At 48.9% G+C, this 14,120-nt stretch overlaps 1 protein-coding gene across 1 annotated transcript in view; it reads right to left on the bottom strand.

Annotated features, from left to right (window-relative positions):
• The window catches only part of RNLS (renalase, FAD dependent amine oxidase), a 356,662-nt gene extending 353,740 nt beyond the window's left edge, over window positions 1–2,922 (bottom strand). The window contains exon 1 of the mRNA XM_038743984.1: window positions 2,799–2,922. Coding sequence (XP_038599912.1) covers window positions 2,799–2,922 — 124 coding nt within the window. The remainder of the gene's footprint in view (window positions 1–2,798) is intronic.
• Between the last annotated feature and the right edge of the window lie 11,198 nt (window positions 2,923–14,120).

The following is a 14,120-nucleotide window of genomic DNA, read 5'->3' as shown; positions in this document are numbered from 1 at the left end:
TCACCTTGTATCCCCCCCAGTGCTTAAAACAGTGCTTGGCACATAGTAAGTGCTTAATAAATGCCATCATTATTATTATTATTATTATTATTATTATTATTATTACTATTATTCACTTCTCTGGGCCTCAGTTCCCTCATCTGTAAAATGGGGGTGAAGACTGTGAGCCCCACATGGGATAACCTAATTACCTTGTATCTTCCCCGGCGCTTACACTAGTGCTTGGCCCATAGTAAGCGCTTAACAAATACCATCATTACTTAGAGAAGCAGCTTGGCTCCATAGAAAGAGCCCGGGCTTGGGAGTCTGAGGTCACGGATTCAAATCCCAGCTCTGCCACATGTCCGCTGTGTGACCTGGGGCAAGTCACTTCACTTCTCTGAGCCTCAGTTCCCTCATCTGTAAAATGGGGATGAAGACTGTGAGCCCCACGTGGGACAAGACAACCTGATCACCTTGTAACCCCCCACCCCCCCGCTGCCCAGTGTTTAGAACAGTGCTTGGCACATGGTAAGAGCTTAACAAATGCCATCGTTATTGGTATTATTATTACAACCTGATCACCTGATAGAGAAGCAGCGTGGCTCAGTGGAAAGAGCCTGGGCTTTGGAGTCAGAGGTCATGGGTTCAAATCCCAGCTCTGCCAATTGCCAGCCGTGTGACTTTGGGGAAGTCACTTCGCTTCTCTGGGCCTCAGTTACCTCATCTGTAAAACGGGGATGAAGACTGTGAGCCCCCCGTGGGGCAACCTCATCACCTTGTAACCTCCCCAGCACTTATAACAGTGCTTTGCACAAAGAAAGGGCTTTATAAATGCCATCATTATCACCTTGTACCCACCCCAAGTGCTTAGAACAGTGCTTGGCACATAGTAAATGCTTAATAAATGCCATCATTATCACCTTGTATCCCTCCCAGTGCTTAGCACAGTGCTTGGCACATAGTAAGCGCTTAATAAATACCATCATTATCACCGTGTAACCTCCCCAGCACTTATAACAGTGCTTTGCACAAAGAAAGGGCTTAATAAATGCCATCATTATCACCTTGTACCCCCCCAAGTGCTTAGAACAGTGCTTGGCACATAGTAAGCGCTTAATAAATGCCATCATTATCACCTTGTATCCCTCCCAGTGCTTAGAACAGTGCTTGGCACATAGTAAGCGCTTAATAAATGCCATCATTATCACCTTATGTCCCCCCCAGTGCTTAGAACAGTGCTTGGCACATAGTAAGTGCTTAACCAATGCCATCGTTATTGGTATTATTATTACAACCTGATCACCTGATAGAGAAGCACCGTGGCTCAGTGGAAAGAGCCTGGGCTTTGGAGTCATAGGTCATGGGTTCTTCTCCCGACTCTGCCAATTGTTAGCCGTGTGACTTTGGGCAAGTCAATTCACTTCTCTGGGCCTCAGTTCCCTCATCTGTAAAATGGGGATGAAGAATGGGAGCCCCCGGTGGGACAACCTCATCACCTTGTAACCTCCCCAGCACTTAGAACAGTGCTTTGCACAAAGTAAGGGCTTAATAAATGCCATCATTATCACCTTGTACCCCCCCCCAGTGCTTAGAACAGTGCTTGGCACATAGTAAGTGCTTAATAAATGCCATCAGTATCACCTTGTATCCCCCCCAGTGCTTACTTAGAACAGTGCTTGGCACATAGTAAGCGCTTAATAAATGCCATCATTATCACCTTGTATCCCCCCAGTGCTTAGAACAGTGCTTGGCACATCGTAAGCGCTTAATAAATGCCATCATTATCACCTTGTATCCCCCCAGTGCTTAGAACAGTGCTTGGCACATAGTAAGCGCTTAATAAATGCCATCATTATCACCTTGTAACCCCCCCAGTGCTTGGCACATAGTCAGTGCTTAATAAATGCCATCATTATCACCTTGTATCCTCCCCCCAGTGCATAGAACAGTGCTTGGCACATAGTAAGCGCTTAATAAATGCCATCATTATCACCTTGTACCCCCCTCCAGTGCTTAGCACATCGTAAGCGCTTAATAAATGCCATCATTATCACCTTGTAACCCCCCCAGTGCTTGGCACATAGTCAGTGCTTAATAAATGCCATCATTATCACCTTGTATCCTCCCCCCAGTGCATAGAACAGTGCTTCGCACATAGTAAGCGCTTAATAAATGCCATCATTATCACCTTGTACCCGCCCCCACAGTGCTTAGCACATCGTAAGCGCTTAATAAATGCCATCATTATCACCTTGTAACCCCCCCCCAGTGCTTGGCACATAGTCAGTGCTTAATAAATGCCATCATTATCACCTTGTATCCTCCCCCCAGTGCATAGAACAGTGCTTGGCACATAGTAAGCGCTTAATAAATGCCATCATTATCACCTTGTACCCCCCTCCAGTGCTTAGCACATCGTAAGCGCTTAATAAATGCCATCATTATCACCTTGTACCCCCCTCCAGTGCTTAGCACATCGTAAGCGCTTAATAAATGCCATCATTATCACCTTGTATCCTCCCCCCAATGCTCAGAACAGTGCTCGGCACATAGTCAGCGCTTAACCAATGCCATCGTTATTGGTATTATCATTAGGCCAGTGAATGAGCTGCCAGCCCCTCATTCATTCATTCATATTTATTGAGCGCTTCCTGTGTGCAGAGCACTGTACTAAGCGCTTGGGAAGTAGAAGTTGGCAACATTTAGGGGCGGTTGCTACCCAGCAGTGGGCTCACAGGCCCACTGCTGTCAAGGCCCAGGTGCCCCCCCCCCCCCCCCCGCTGGCCCTCGGCCTTCCTTGGGGGCCCCGCACCCACCTGCGCCTGGGGCCTTCTCCCACACGGCTACTTGGGGGGCCTTGGGCCCGGGGGGCCAGCTCCGGAGCAGAAAGGCCACCAGCCCGCCCGTCCCCCCCGCTCCCACCACCAACACCCGCGCCATGGCCGCCCGGAGGGCCCGCCCCCACTCACCCATTCACTCATTCAACCCTATTTCATTCATTCAATCGTATTTATTGAGCGCTTACTGTGTGCACAGCACTGGACTGAGCGCTTGGGAAGCACAAGTTGGCAACATGGAGAGACGGTCCCTACCCAACAGCGGGCTCACGGGCTAGAAGGGGGACACAGACAACCAAACAAAACAGATTAACAAAATAAAATGAATAGAATAAATATGTACAAAGAAACAGAGTAATAAATCTGGACTGAGCGCTTCGGCAACGCACAGAGACGGTCCCCACCCAACAGCGGGCTCACAGGCTAGAAGGGGGAGACAGAGCACAAAACCAAACATATTAACAAAATAAAATAGAATAAACATGTACAAATAGAGTAATAAATCCGTACAAACATCTATACATATACACAGGTGCTGTGGGGAGGGGAAGGAGGTAAGGCGGGGGGGATGGAGAGGGGGAGGTTCATTCAATCGTATTTATTGAGCGCTTACTGTGCGCAGAGCACTGGACTAAGCGCTTGAAATAATGCCATTTCTTAAGCGCTTACTATGTACAAAGCACTGTTCTAAGCGCTGGGGAGGTTACAAGGTGATCAGGTTGTCCCACATAATAATAATAATAATAATGGCATTTATTAAGCACTTACTATGTGCAAAGCACTGTTCTAAGCGCTGGGGATCTTACAAGGTGATCAGGTTGTCCCACGTGGGGCTCACAATCTTAATCCCCATTTTCCAGATGAGGTAACTGAGGCCCAGAGAGGTGAAGTGACTTGCCCAAAGTCACACAGCTGACAGTTGGCAGAGCGGGGATTTGAACCCATGACCTCTGACTCCAAAGCCCAGGCTCTTTCCACTGAGCCACGCTGCTTCTCAATTTATTGAGCGCTTACTGTGTGCAGAGCACTGTGCTAAGCGCTTGGGAAGTACAAGTCGGCAACACAGAGAGACGGTCCCTACCCAACAGCGGGCTCACAGTCTAGAAGGGGGAGACAGACAACAAAACAAAACATATTAACAAAATGAAATAAATAGAATAAACATGTACAAATAAATAGAGTAATAAATCCGTACAAACATCTATACATATATACAGGTGCTGTGGGGAGGGGAAGGAGGTAACGCGGGGGGGGATGGAGAGGGAGAGGTTCATTCAATCGTATTTATTGAGCGCTTACTGTGCGCAAAGCACTGGACTATAAACGCTTGAAATAATGCCATTTCTTAAGCGCTTACTATGTGCAAAGCACTGTTCTAAGCGCTGGGGATCTTACAAGGTGATCAGGTTGTCCCACATGGGGCTCACAGTCTTCATCCCCATTTTACAGATGAGGGAACTGAGGCCCAGAGAAGTGAAGTGACTTGCCCAAAGTCACACAGCTGACAGTTGGCAGAGTGGGGATTTGAACCCCTGACCTCTGACTCCAAAGCCCGGGCTCCTTCCACTGAGCCATGCTGCTTCTCTATTGAGCGCTTACTGTGTGCAGAGCACTGGACTGAGCGCTTGGGAAGCACAAGTCGGCAACACATAGAGACAGTCCCTACCCAACAGCGGGCTCACAGTCTAGAAGGAGGAGACAGACAACAAAACAAAACATATTAACAAAATAAAATAAATAGAATAAACATGTACAAATAGAGTAATAAATCCGTACAAACGTATATACATATATACAGGTGCTGTGGGAAGGGGATGGAGGTAAGGCGGGGGAGATGGAGAGGGAGAGGTTCATTCAATCGTATTTATTGAGCGCTTACTGTGTGCAGAGAACTGGACTAAGCGCTTGAAATAATGCCATTTCTTAAGCGCTTACTATGTGCAAAGCACTGTTCTAAGCGCTGGGGAGGTTACAAGGTGATCAGGTTGTCCCTCGGGGGGCTCCCAGTCTTCATCCCCATTTGACGGATGAGGGAACTGAGGCCCAGGAAAGTGAAGTGATTTGCCCAAAGTCACACAGCTGACAATTGGCGGAGCCAGGATTTGAACCCCTGACCTCTGACTCCAAAGCCCGGGCTCTTTCCACTGAGCTATGCTGCTTCTCAATTTAGTGAGCGCTTACTGTGTGCAGAGCACTGGACTGAGCGCTTGGGAAGCACAAGTCGGCAACACATAGAGACGGTCCCTACCCAACAGCGGGCTCACAGTCTAGAAGGGGGAGACAGACAACAAAACAAAACAGATTAACAAAATAAAATAAATAGAATAAATATGTACAAATAAATACGTACAAACATATATACATATATACAGGTGCTGTGGGGAGGGGAAGGAGGTAAGGCGGGGGGGATGGAGAGGGGGAGGAGGGGGAGAGGTTCATTCAATCGTATTTATTGAGCGCTTACTGTGTGCAGAGCACCGGACTAAGCGCTTGAAATAATGGCATTTATTAAGCGCTTACTATGTGCAAAGCACTGTTCTAAGCGCTGGGGAGGTTACATGGTGATCAGGTTGTCCCACATGGGGCTCACAGTCTTAATTTATTTATTTTACTTGTACATATCTATTCTAGTTATTTTATTTTGTTAGTATGTTTGGTTTTGTTTCTCTGTCTCCCCCTTCTAGACTGTGAGCCCACTGTTGGTCAGGGACTGTCTCTGTATGTTGCCAACTTGTACTTCCCAAGCGCTTAGTACAGTGCTCTGCACACAGTAAGCGCTCAATAAATACGATTGATTGATTGATTAATCCCCATTTTACAGAGGAGGGAACTGAGGCCCAAAGAAGTGAAGTGACTTGCACAAAGTCAAACAGCTGACAAGTGGCGGAGTCGGAGTTTGAACCCATGACCTCCGACTCCAAAGCCCGGGCTCTTTCCGCTGAGCCACGGTATTGAGCGCTTACTGTGTGCAGAGCACTGTATTCATTCATTCATTCAATCAATCGTATTTATTGAGCGCTTACTGTGTGCAGAGCACTGGACTAAGCGCTTGGGAAGTCCAAATCGGCAACATAGAGAGACGGTCTCGACCCAACAGAGGGCTCACAGTCTATAAGGGGGAGACAGACAATTTTTCAGCGCTTAGAACAGTGCTTTGCACATAGTAAGCACTTAATAAATGCCATTATTATTATTATTAACAAAACAAAACAGATTAACAAAATAAAATAAATAGAATAAGCATGTACAAATAAACTAAATAAATAGAGTAATAAATACGTACAAACATCTATACATATATACAGGTGCTGTGGGGAGGGAAGGAGGCAAGGCGGGGGGGATGGAGAGGGAGAGGTTCATTCAATCGTATTTATTGAGCGCTTACTGTGCACAGAACACTGGACTAAGCGCTGGAAATAATGCCACTTATTAAGTGCTTACTATGTACAAAGCACTGTTCTAAGCGCTGGGGAGGTTACCAGGTGATCAGGTTGTCCCACATGGGGTTTACAGACTTAATCCCCATTTTACAGATGAGGGAATTGAGGCCCAGAGAAGTGAAGTGACTTGCCCAAAGTCACCCAGTTGACAAGGGGCGGAGCGGGATTTGAACCCACAACCTCTGACTCCAAAGCCCGGGCTCTTTCCGCTGAGCCATGGTATTGAGCGCTTACTGTGGGCAGCGCACTGTATTCATTCATTCATTCATTCATTCAATCGCATTTATTGAGCGCTTACTGTGTGCAGAGCACTGTACTAAGGGCTTGGGAAGTACAAGTCGGCAACATAGAGAGACGGTCCCTACCCCACAGCGGGCTCACAGTCTAGAAGGGGGAGACAGACAACAAAACAAAACACATTAACAAAATAAAATAAATAGAATAGTAAATATGTGCAAGTAAAATAAATAGAGTAATAAATCTGTACAAACATATATACAGGTGCTGTGGGGAGGGGAAGGAGGTAGGGCTGAGGGGATTGGGGGAGGAGCGGGAGGAGGAGGTTCAGTGTGGGAAGGCCTCCTGGAGGAGGTGAGGTCTCAGTAGGGCTTTGAAGGGAGGGAGAGAGCTAGCTTGGAGGATGTGTGGAGGGAGGGCATTCCATTCATTCAATCGTATTTATTGAGCGCTTACTGTGTGCAGAGCACTGTACTAAGCACTTGGGAAGTAATAATAATAGTAATGGCATTTGTTAAGCACTTACTATGTGCAAAGCACTGTTCTAAGCGCTGGGGGGATACAAGGTGATCAGGTTGTCCCACGTGGGGCTCCCAGTCTTCATCCCCATTTGACAGATGAGGGAACTGAGGCTCAGAGAAGTTAAGTGACTTGCCCAAAGTCACACAGCAAACATGTGGTGGAGTGGGATTCGAACCCATGCCCCCTGGCTCCAAAGCCCGTGCTCTTTCCACTGAGCCCCGCTGCTTCTCTAGGGATGGTCCCTCCCCAACAGCGGGCTCACAGTCTAGAAGGGGGAGACAGACAACAAATCAAAATATATCAACAAAATAAAATAAATAGAGCAGTGAATATGTACAAGTGAAATAAATAGAGTAATAAATCTGGACAAACATATCTACAGGTGCTGTGGGGAGGGGAAGGAGGTAGGGCGGGAGGGGAGGGGGAGAGGAAGGAGGGGGCTGGGTGTGGGAAGGCCTCCTGGAGGAGGTGAGCTCTCAGTAGGGCTTTGAAGGGAAGGAGAGAGCTAGCTTGGGGGATTGGCAGAGGGAGGGCATTCCGGGCCAGGGGGAGGACATGGGCCGGGGGAGAAGGAGGTACAGTGAGGAGGCCTCAGGGGGTGGGCACACACGGACCCAACCGGGCAGGCCTTAAGGGGGGAAACACACGGGCAGAAGCGGCCTGAGGGCCGGACAGGGCCGGCCTCAGGGGGGACAAGGACCGGACAGGGCCGGCCCCAGGGGGAGACTAGGACCGGGCCGGCCTAAAGGGGGGACACAAGGACCCAACCGGGCCGGTCTCAGGGGGGACGCATGGGCCGAATGGGGCCGGTCTCAGGGGGGGACAAGGGCCGAACCGGGCCGGCCTAAAGGGGGGGGTCACACGGACCGAACCGGGCCGGCCTAAAGGGGGGACACACGGACCGAACCGGTCTGAGGGGGAGACACAGGAACCGAACCGGGCCGGCCTGAGGGGGAGACAAGGGCCGAACCGGGCCGGCCTAAAGGGGGGACACACGGACCGAACCGGGCTGGTCTGAGGGGGGACATAAGGACCGAACCGGGCCGGCCTAAAGGGGGGGGACACGGACCGAACCGGGCCGGTCTGAGGGGGGAGACAAGGGCCAAACCGGGCCGGCCTGAGGGGGGACACAAGGCCTGAACGGGGCCGGCCTAAAGGGAGGACACAGGGACCGGGCCGGCCTCAGGGGGACACACAGACCGAACCGGGCCGGTCTGAGGGGGGGAGACAGGGGCCGAAACGGGCTGGCCTAAAGGGGGGGACACAAGGACCGAACCGGGCCGGTCTCGGGGGAGACAAGGGCCGAACTGGGCCGGCCTAAAGGGGTGGGACACACGGACCGAACCGGGCTGGTCTGAGGGGGACTCAAGGGCCGAATAGGGCCGGCCTGAGGCGGGGACAAGGACCGAACCGGGCCGGTCTGAGGGGTGTTGGCCACTAGCGGACTTGACATGACTGACTCCATTTTGTGTATGCTGCGATAACAGGGGGACACAGGAACCGAACAGGGCCGGTCTGAGGGGTAGACGAGGGCCGAACTGGGCCGGCCTGAGGTGGGGAGACAAGGGCCGAACTTGGCCGGTCTGAGGAGGGTCAAACATGGACCGAACCGGGCTGACCTGAGGGGAATACACGGACCGAACCGGGCCGGTCTGAGGGGGACACAAGGGCCGAATTGGGCCGGCCTAAAGGGGGGACACACGGACCGAACCGGGCCGGTCTGAGGGGGGTCAAACATGGACCGAACCGGGCCGGCTTGAGGGGGCCACACACGAGCCGGCCTACACTGTGAGCCCAATGTCGGGTAGGGACCGTCTCTATATGTTGCCAACTTGGACTTCCCAAGCGCTTAGTACAGTGCCCTGCACACAGTAAGCGCTCAGTAAATACGATTGAATGGAGGGAGGACTTTTGTTGCCTGTCTCCCCCTTCTAGAGAGATGAGTGGAAGCAGGGAGTTAGTGCAGTGCACACAGTAAGTGCTCAATAAATACGACTGACTGAATGAATGAATAATAAGTGCTTAACAAATACCATTAAAAATGAGTTTACAGTCTAGAGAGATAAGAGTGGAAGAAGGGAATTAGTACAGTGCACACAGTAAGTGCTCAGTAAATGCGATTGAATGAATGAATAATAAGTGCCTAACAAATACCATTAAAAATGAGTTTACAGTCTAGAGAGATAAGAGTGGAAGCAGGGAGTTGGTGCAGTGCACACAGTAAGCGCTCAATAAATACGATTGAATGAATGAATGAGTAATAAGTGCTTAACAAATACCATTAAAAATGAGTTTACAGTCTAGAGAGGTAAGAGTGGAAGCAGGGAGATGGTGCAATAATCAGGGGTTTAAGTGGGATCTTGCAAAGTTTTTTTTTTCAGTCTAGGAGAGACCTGAGCATGCCAAGTGATAGTCCTGACAAAACTATTAGCAGTTTATTATTTTTTCCTGGAAAATAATTGTGTTTTCTCCCTCTTTCCCTCTCCCAAGTCTTAATACAGTGCTCTTTGCTCAATAAATGTTTTGGATTAATCTATCGATTGAACCCTTTTCACAGAGCTTATGTAACTGAATTTAAACCTAATCTAAAATGATTCCTGGTGCCATGTTAATAAACTGCAGAAAAATATTGGGCGAGTTCCCAAGAAGTCAGAGAAAGGGTCAAAATCACTGAAGCTGTTTGAAACAGGCTTTTAGGTTTCCCCCCACCTTTTTGAATTTCTCTAGGGGGGCCAGAGGATTTCAATTGTTTTAACCATTTCCACTTAGTCCCCTGATTCCATATGGAACAATAGCTGAGGCTTGGTTTTCTAACGCAGTTTACGGGACTGCTCGGTGACATTGTGTAACAGAGAAGCAGAACGGCCTATGGGGTAGAGCAAGGGCCTGGGATTCAGAAGACCTGGGTTCTAATCCCACTTGCCTGCTGTGTGACCTTGGGCAAGTCACTTAACTTCTCTGTGCCTCAGTTCCTCATCTGTAAAATGAGGATTAAGGCGGTGAGTCCCACGTGGGACATGGACTGTGTCCAACCTGATTAATTTGTATCTATCCCAGTGCCTGGCACTCAGGAAGCACTTAAAAAATATCAGTGTCAGTGTAGCTGGAGAACAGGAGGGGACCCAGAACTGAACTTTGGGGGACACCCAAAAAAGGGGAACAAGATTGAAAATGAGCATCCAGGGAGATAGAAGGAGAACCAGGAGAGGACAGCGTCAGCGAAACTGAGATTGGTTAATGTTTCCATCCGAAGGAGGTGGCCAGTAGCGTCGAAGGCAGCAGAGAGGTTGAGGAGGATTAGGATGGAGTAGGGGCCCTTGGGTTTGACAAGAAGGAGATCATTGATGACAAGAAGGAGATCATTGATGACCTTTGAGAGGGCGGTTTCCATGGAGTGAAGGGGTTGGGAACCAGATTGGAGGGGGTCAGGGAGAGAATTAGAGGAGGGGAACTGGAAACAGCAGGTGGGTCCTTTGAGAGGGCGGTTTCCGTGGAGTGAAGGGGATGGAAACCAGATTGGAGGGGGTCAAGGAGAGAATTAGAGGAGAGGAACTGGAAACAGCGGGTGTAGACAACTCAGGGAGTTTGGAAAGAAGTGGTAGGCGGGAGGTGAGGCGATAACTGAAGGGAGTTGTGGGGTTTAAAGGGTTTGTTTTTTTTTCAGATGGGGAAACATGGACGTGGGGAAAAAGCCAAAGGAGAGCGAACAGTTGAAGATGGCCGACAGGGAGGGAAGAAGGAATGGGTTCAGATGCACAGGTGGAGGGGGTGGATTTTGAGAGAAGGCAGGTGATCTCCTCTAGAGAGATGGCTGGGAAAGATGAAAGAATTGACAAAGAGGCAGGAGGAGGGAGAGACTGGAGAGGAGCAGGGGAGATTTAAGGGAGATCGCACCTGATATCAATATTCTCAATAAAGTAGGTAGCCACGACATTAGGGGCAAAGGATAGTCCGGGAGGTGGGGGGACAGAGGGTTTGAGGAGGGAGTTAAAAGTCTGGAAAAACTGGTGAGGGCAATGGGCAGGCATGGGTGTCAATAAGGACGGAGAAATAGTTTTGCTGGGCAGAATTAAAGCATGCGAGAATGAAATTGAGGTGAATGAGATCGGCACGTTATCTAGATTTCTGCCAGAAGCGCTCTGCAGCTCATGCGCAGGCGTGAAGGAAGTAGACTGTGAAGGAGATCCTGGGCTGTGGGTTAGTGGAACACGATCGACAAAGGGATGGGCGAATAAGAGAGTTGAGTTCAGTAGAGAGGTCGGTGTTGAGGCCGTCAGTTTGGTTGTCAAGGGAAGGTAGTTTGGGTACGGAGGCTAAATGAGGGATGGTGACTTGAGAAAACTGGATGGGGTCAAAAGATCGGAGATCCGTATGGAGGAACAGGACAGATTTGCAGGGAGGAGGTGTGTGGGAGAGAAGGCGGGTGAGGAGGTTCATTCATTCAGTCAATCGTATTTATTGAGCACTTACTGTGTGCAGAGCACTGTACTAAGCGCTTGGGAAGTACAAGTTGGCAACATATAGAGATGGTCCCTACCCAACAGTGGGCTCACAGTCTAGAGGTTGTGGTCAGATAGAAGGATTTCAGAGTTGGCGAGGGGAGAGATTGTACTAGAGATGATGAGATCGAGCGTGTGTCCAAATTGGTGACTGGGAGAGCTGGGCTGGAGCCGGAAGTCAGTGGAGTTGAGAAGTAATAATGGACAGTGGAAAGGTCATCAAAAACATCAATGTGGAGAGAAGCAGCATGGCCTAGTGGAAAGAGCACGGTCTTGGGAGTCGGAGGTTGTAGGTTCTGATCCTGGCTCTGCCACGTAATAATAATAATAATAATAATAATAATAATAATAATAATAATAATGGCATTTGTTAAGTGCTTACTATGTGCAAGCACTGTTCTAAGCACTGGAGGGGGATACAAGGTGATCAGGTTGTCCCACGTGGGGCTCACAGTCTTAATCCCCATTTTACAGATGAGGTAACTGAGGCACAGAGAAGTTAAATGACTTGCCCAAGGCTGCACAGCTGACAGTTGGTGGAGCCGGGATTTGAACCTGTGACCTCTGACTCCCAAGCCCGGGCTCTTTCCATTGAGCCACGCTACACGTGTCTGCTGTGGGACCTTGGGCAAGTCACTTAACTTCTCTGTGCCTGTTCCCTCATCTGTAAAACAGGGATCAAGATGGTGAGCCCTGTGAGGGACATGGACTGTGTCCAACCTGATTAACTTGTATCTACCCCGGTGCCTAGAAAAGTGCTTGGCACCTAGTAAACGCTTAACAAACACCACAAGTATTGTATGGAAGTCCCCATGGATCAATGTAGGGATGGAGAAAGAGAAAAGGAATGTAAGAAAGGGATCAAAATGGTTCAAAAAGTTGGAGGTGGGGCTTGGGGGGCAAAAGGGGTGACTTTGACTTGTATCTGGTGGTAAAGGCAGATGATATAAGCTTCAAAGGAAGGGAAAGAGGGATGGGGGAGGTGGAATGGTACGAAAGTGGCATTGGGGAGCAAGAAGGAAGCCAACTCCTCCCCCTTCCCCACTGAGTCTTGAAGAGTGGCTAAAGATGAAGCCCCCTCTAGAGAAAGAGCAGCAGAAGAGATGGTGATTTCTGGGGAGAGCCAAATTTCCGAATTCTGGTCCTAAGCACCCCATCCCTACCGCACAGTACTTATCCTTGTGTTGCTTCCCCTACATTTTAATGTCCGTCTCCACTGCTAGATTGTAAACTCCTTGAAGCCAGGGATCATATCTACCAACTCTGTTGTACTCTCCCAAGCACTTTGTACAGAGTATGCACTCAGTGAATAAATATTGATTGATCGGAACCGGTGGTTCTCCGTGACTTTGGGGTGACTGCAGGCCTTGGGTCCGGGGATGAGGGAGGAAGCGGTGAGGTTATAGCTCTGTGGAGTACCGGGGGAAAGGGATGTCCCTTGAACGTCAGGTTACAGGCAGGCCACAAATCCAGTGATCATCAATCGTATTTATTGAGCACTTACTGTGTGCAGAGCACTGTACTAATGAAGGAAGGAGCACAGAGGATGCTTTCTCTTCAAATCTATAAGCTCTCTGCTTTCTCCGTTAGAGTCATCAAGGTCAGGGGCTGTGCCTTTTATTTTTTATTCTACTTTCCCAGTCAAGCAGTAGTATTTATTGCAAGTATTGCAAGACACTATTCTAAGGGCTTGGGGCAGTAGAACAGAGTGATAAGATCTCAAGCACTACTACACTGTGGCATGCAGAAGGTGAACAGTAAATACTAATGTCAACGAGAGTGGTGTCGCTAACCAAGAAACAGGGAGTGTCCCAGCTGAGTTCCCCACTTCTTTAAGAGGGAACCAGGAATATGCAGAATCCCTTTAGGCTTTAAGCTCATCCTCTAGACTGTAAGCTCATTCTAGGGATGTCTACCAATCTGTTATATTCCCAAGCGCTTAATACGGTGCCCTGTACAGTAAACGCTCAATATATTAATTGCGAGTAGGGAATGTGTCTGTTTATTGTTAGATTGTACTCTCCCAAGTGCTTAGTACAGTGCTCTGCACACAGTAAGCCCTCGATAAATACGATTGAATGAATGAATTAATTAATGCCAGTGATGGATTGATTCTCAACACATGATAATAAGGGACTGTGTTTTTAGACTGTGAGCCCACTGTTGGGTAAGGACTGTCTCTATATGTTGCCAACTTGTACTTCCCAAGTGCTTAGTACAGTGCTCTGCACAGAGTAAGCGCTCAATAAATATGATTGATTGATTGATTGATTGATTGACTGGAGGGGAGAAAAATCGAGAGTTACTTGAACTTGCACCTCTTTCAAGAAGAATAGGAACAGAACAGCCTCATGGTTTGAGGCTGAGACCTAAACTCCAGAAAATAACATGAGATTGTTTGGGGGCCCCTGATGTTTGCCACTTCCACACTAGAATAAAAGGGAGATAATTTCTTCAGGTATATCAAATTTTCTCTGTTTTCACCCCTAATCTAGGTCAGCCGCGACCCCAACCTTAGCCGTAGCCACCGAAGGACGTCATGAGGAAATAGAACCCTGAAGAAAAACGACCAACTGCCATTCCCAACCCTTACTTTGGGGACC

The sequence above is a fragment of the Tachyglossus aculeatus genome, chromosome 3, assembly GCF_015852505.1.
Source record: "Tachyglossus aculeatus isolate mTacAcu1 chromosome 3, mTacAcu1.pri, whole genome shotgun sequence".
Classification (NCBI taxonomy): domain Eukaryota; kingdom Metazoa; phylum Chordata; class Mammalia; order Monotremata; family Tachyglossidae; genus Tachyglossus; species Tachyglossus aculeatus.
Note: the sequence above shows the minus strand (reverse complement) of the source record. Positions and strands in the feature narration are given on the sequence as shown.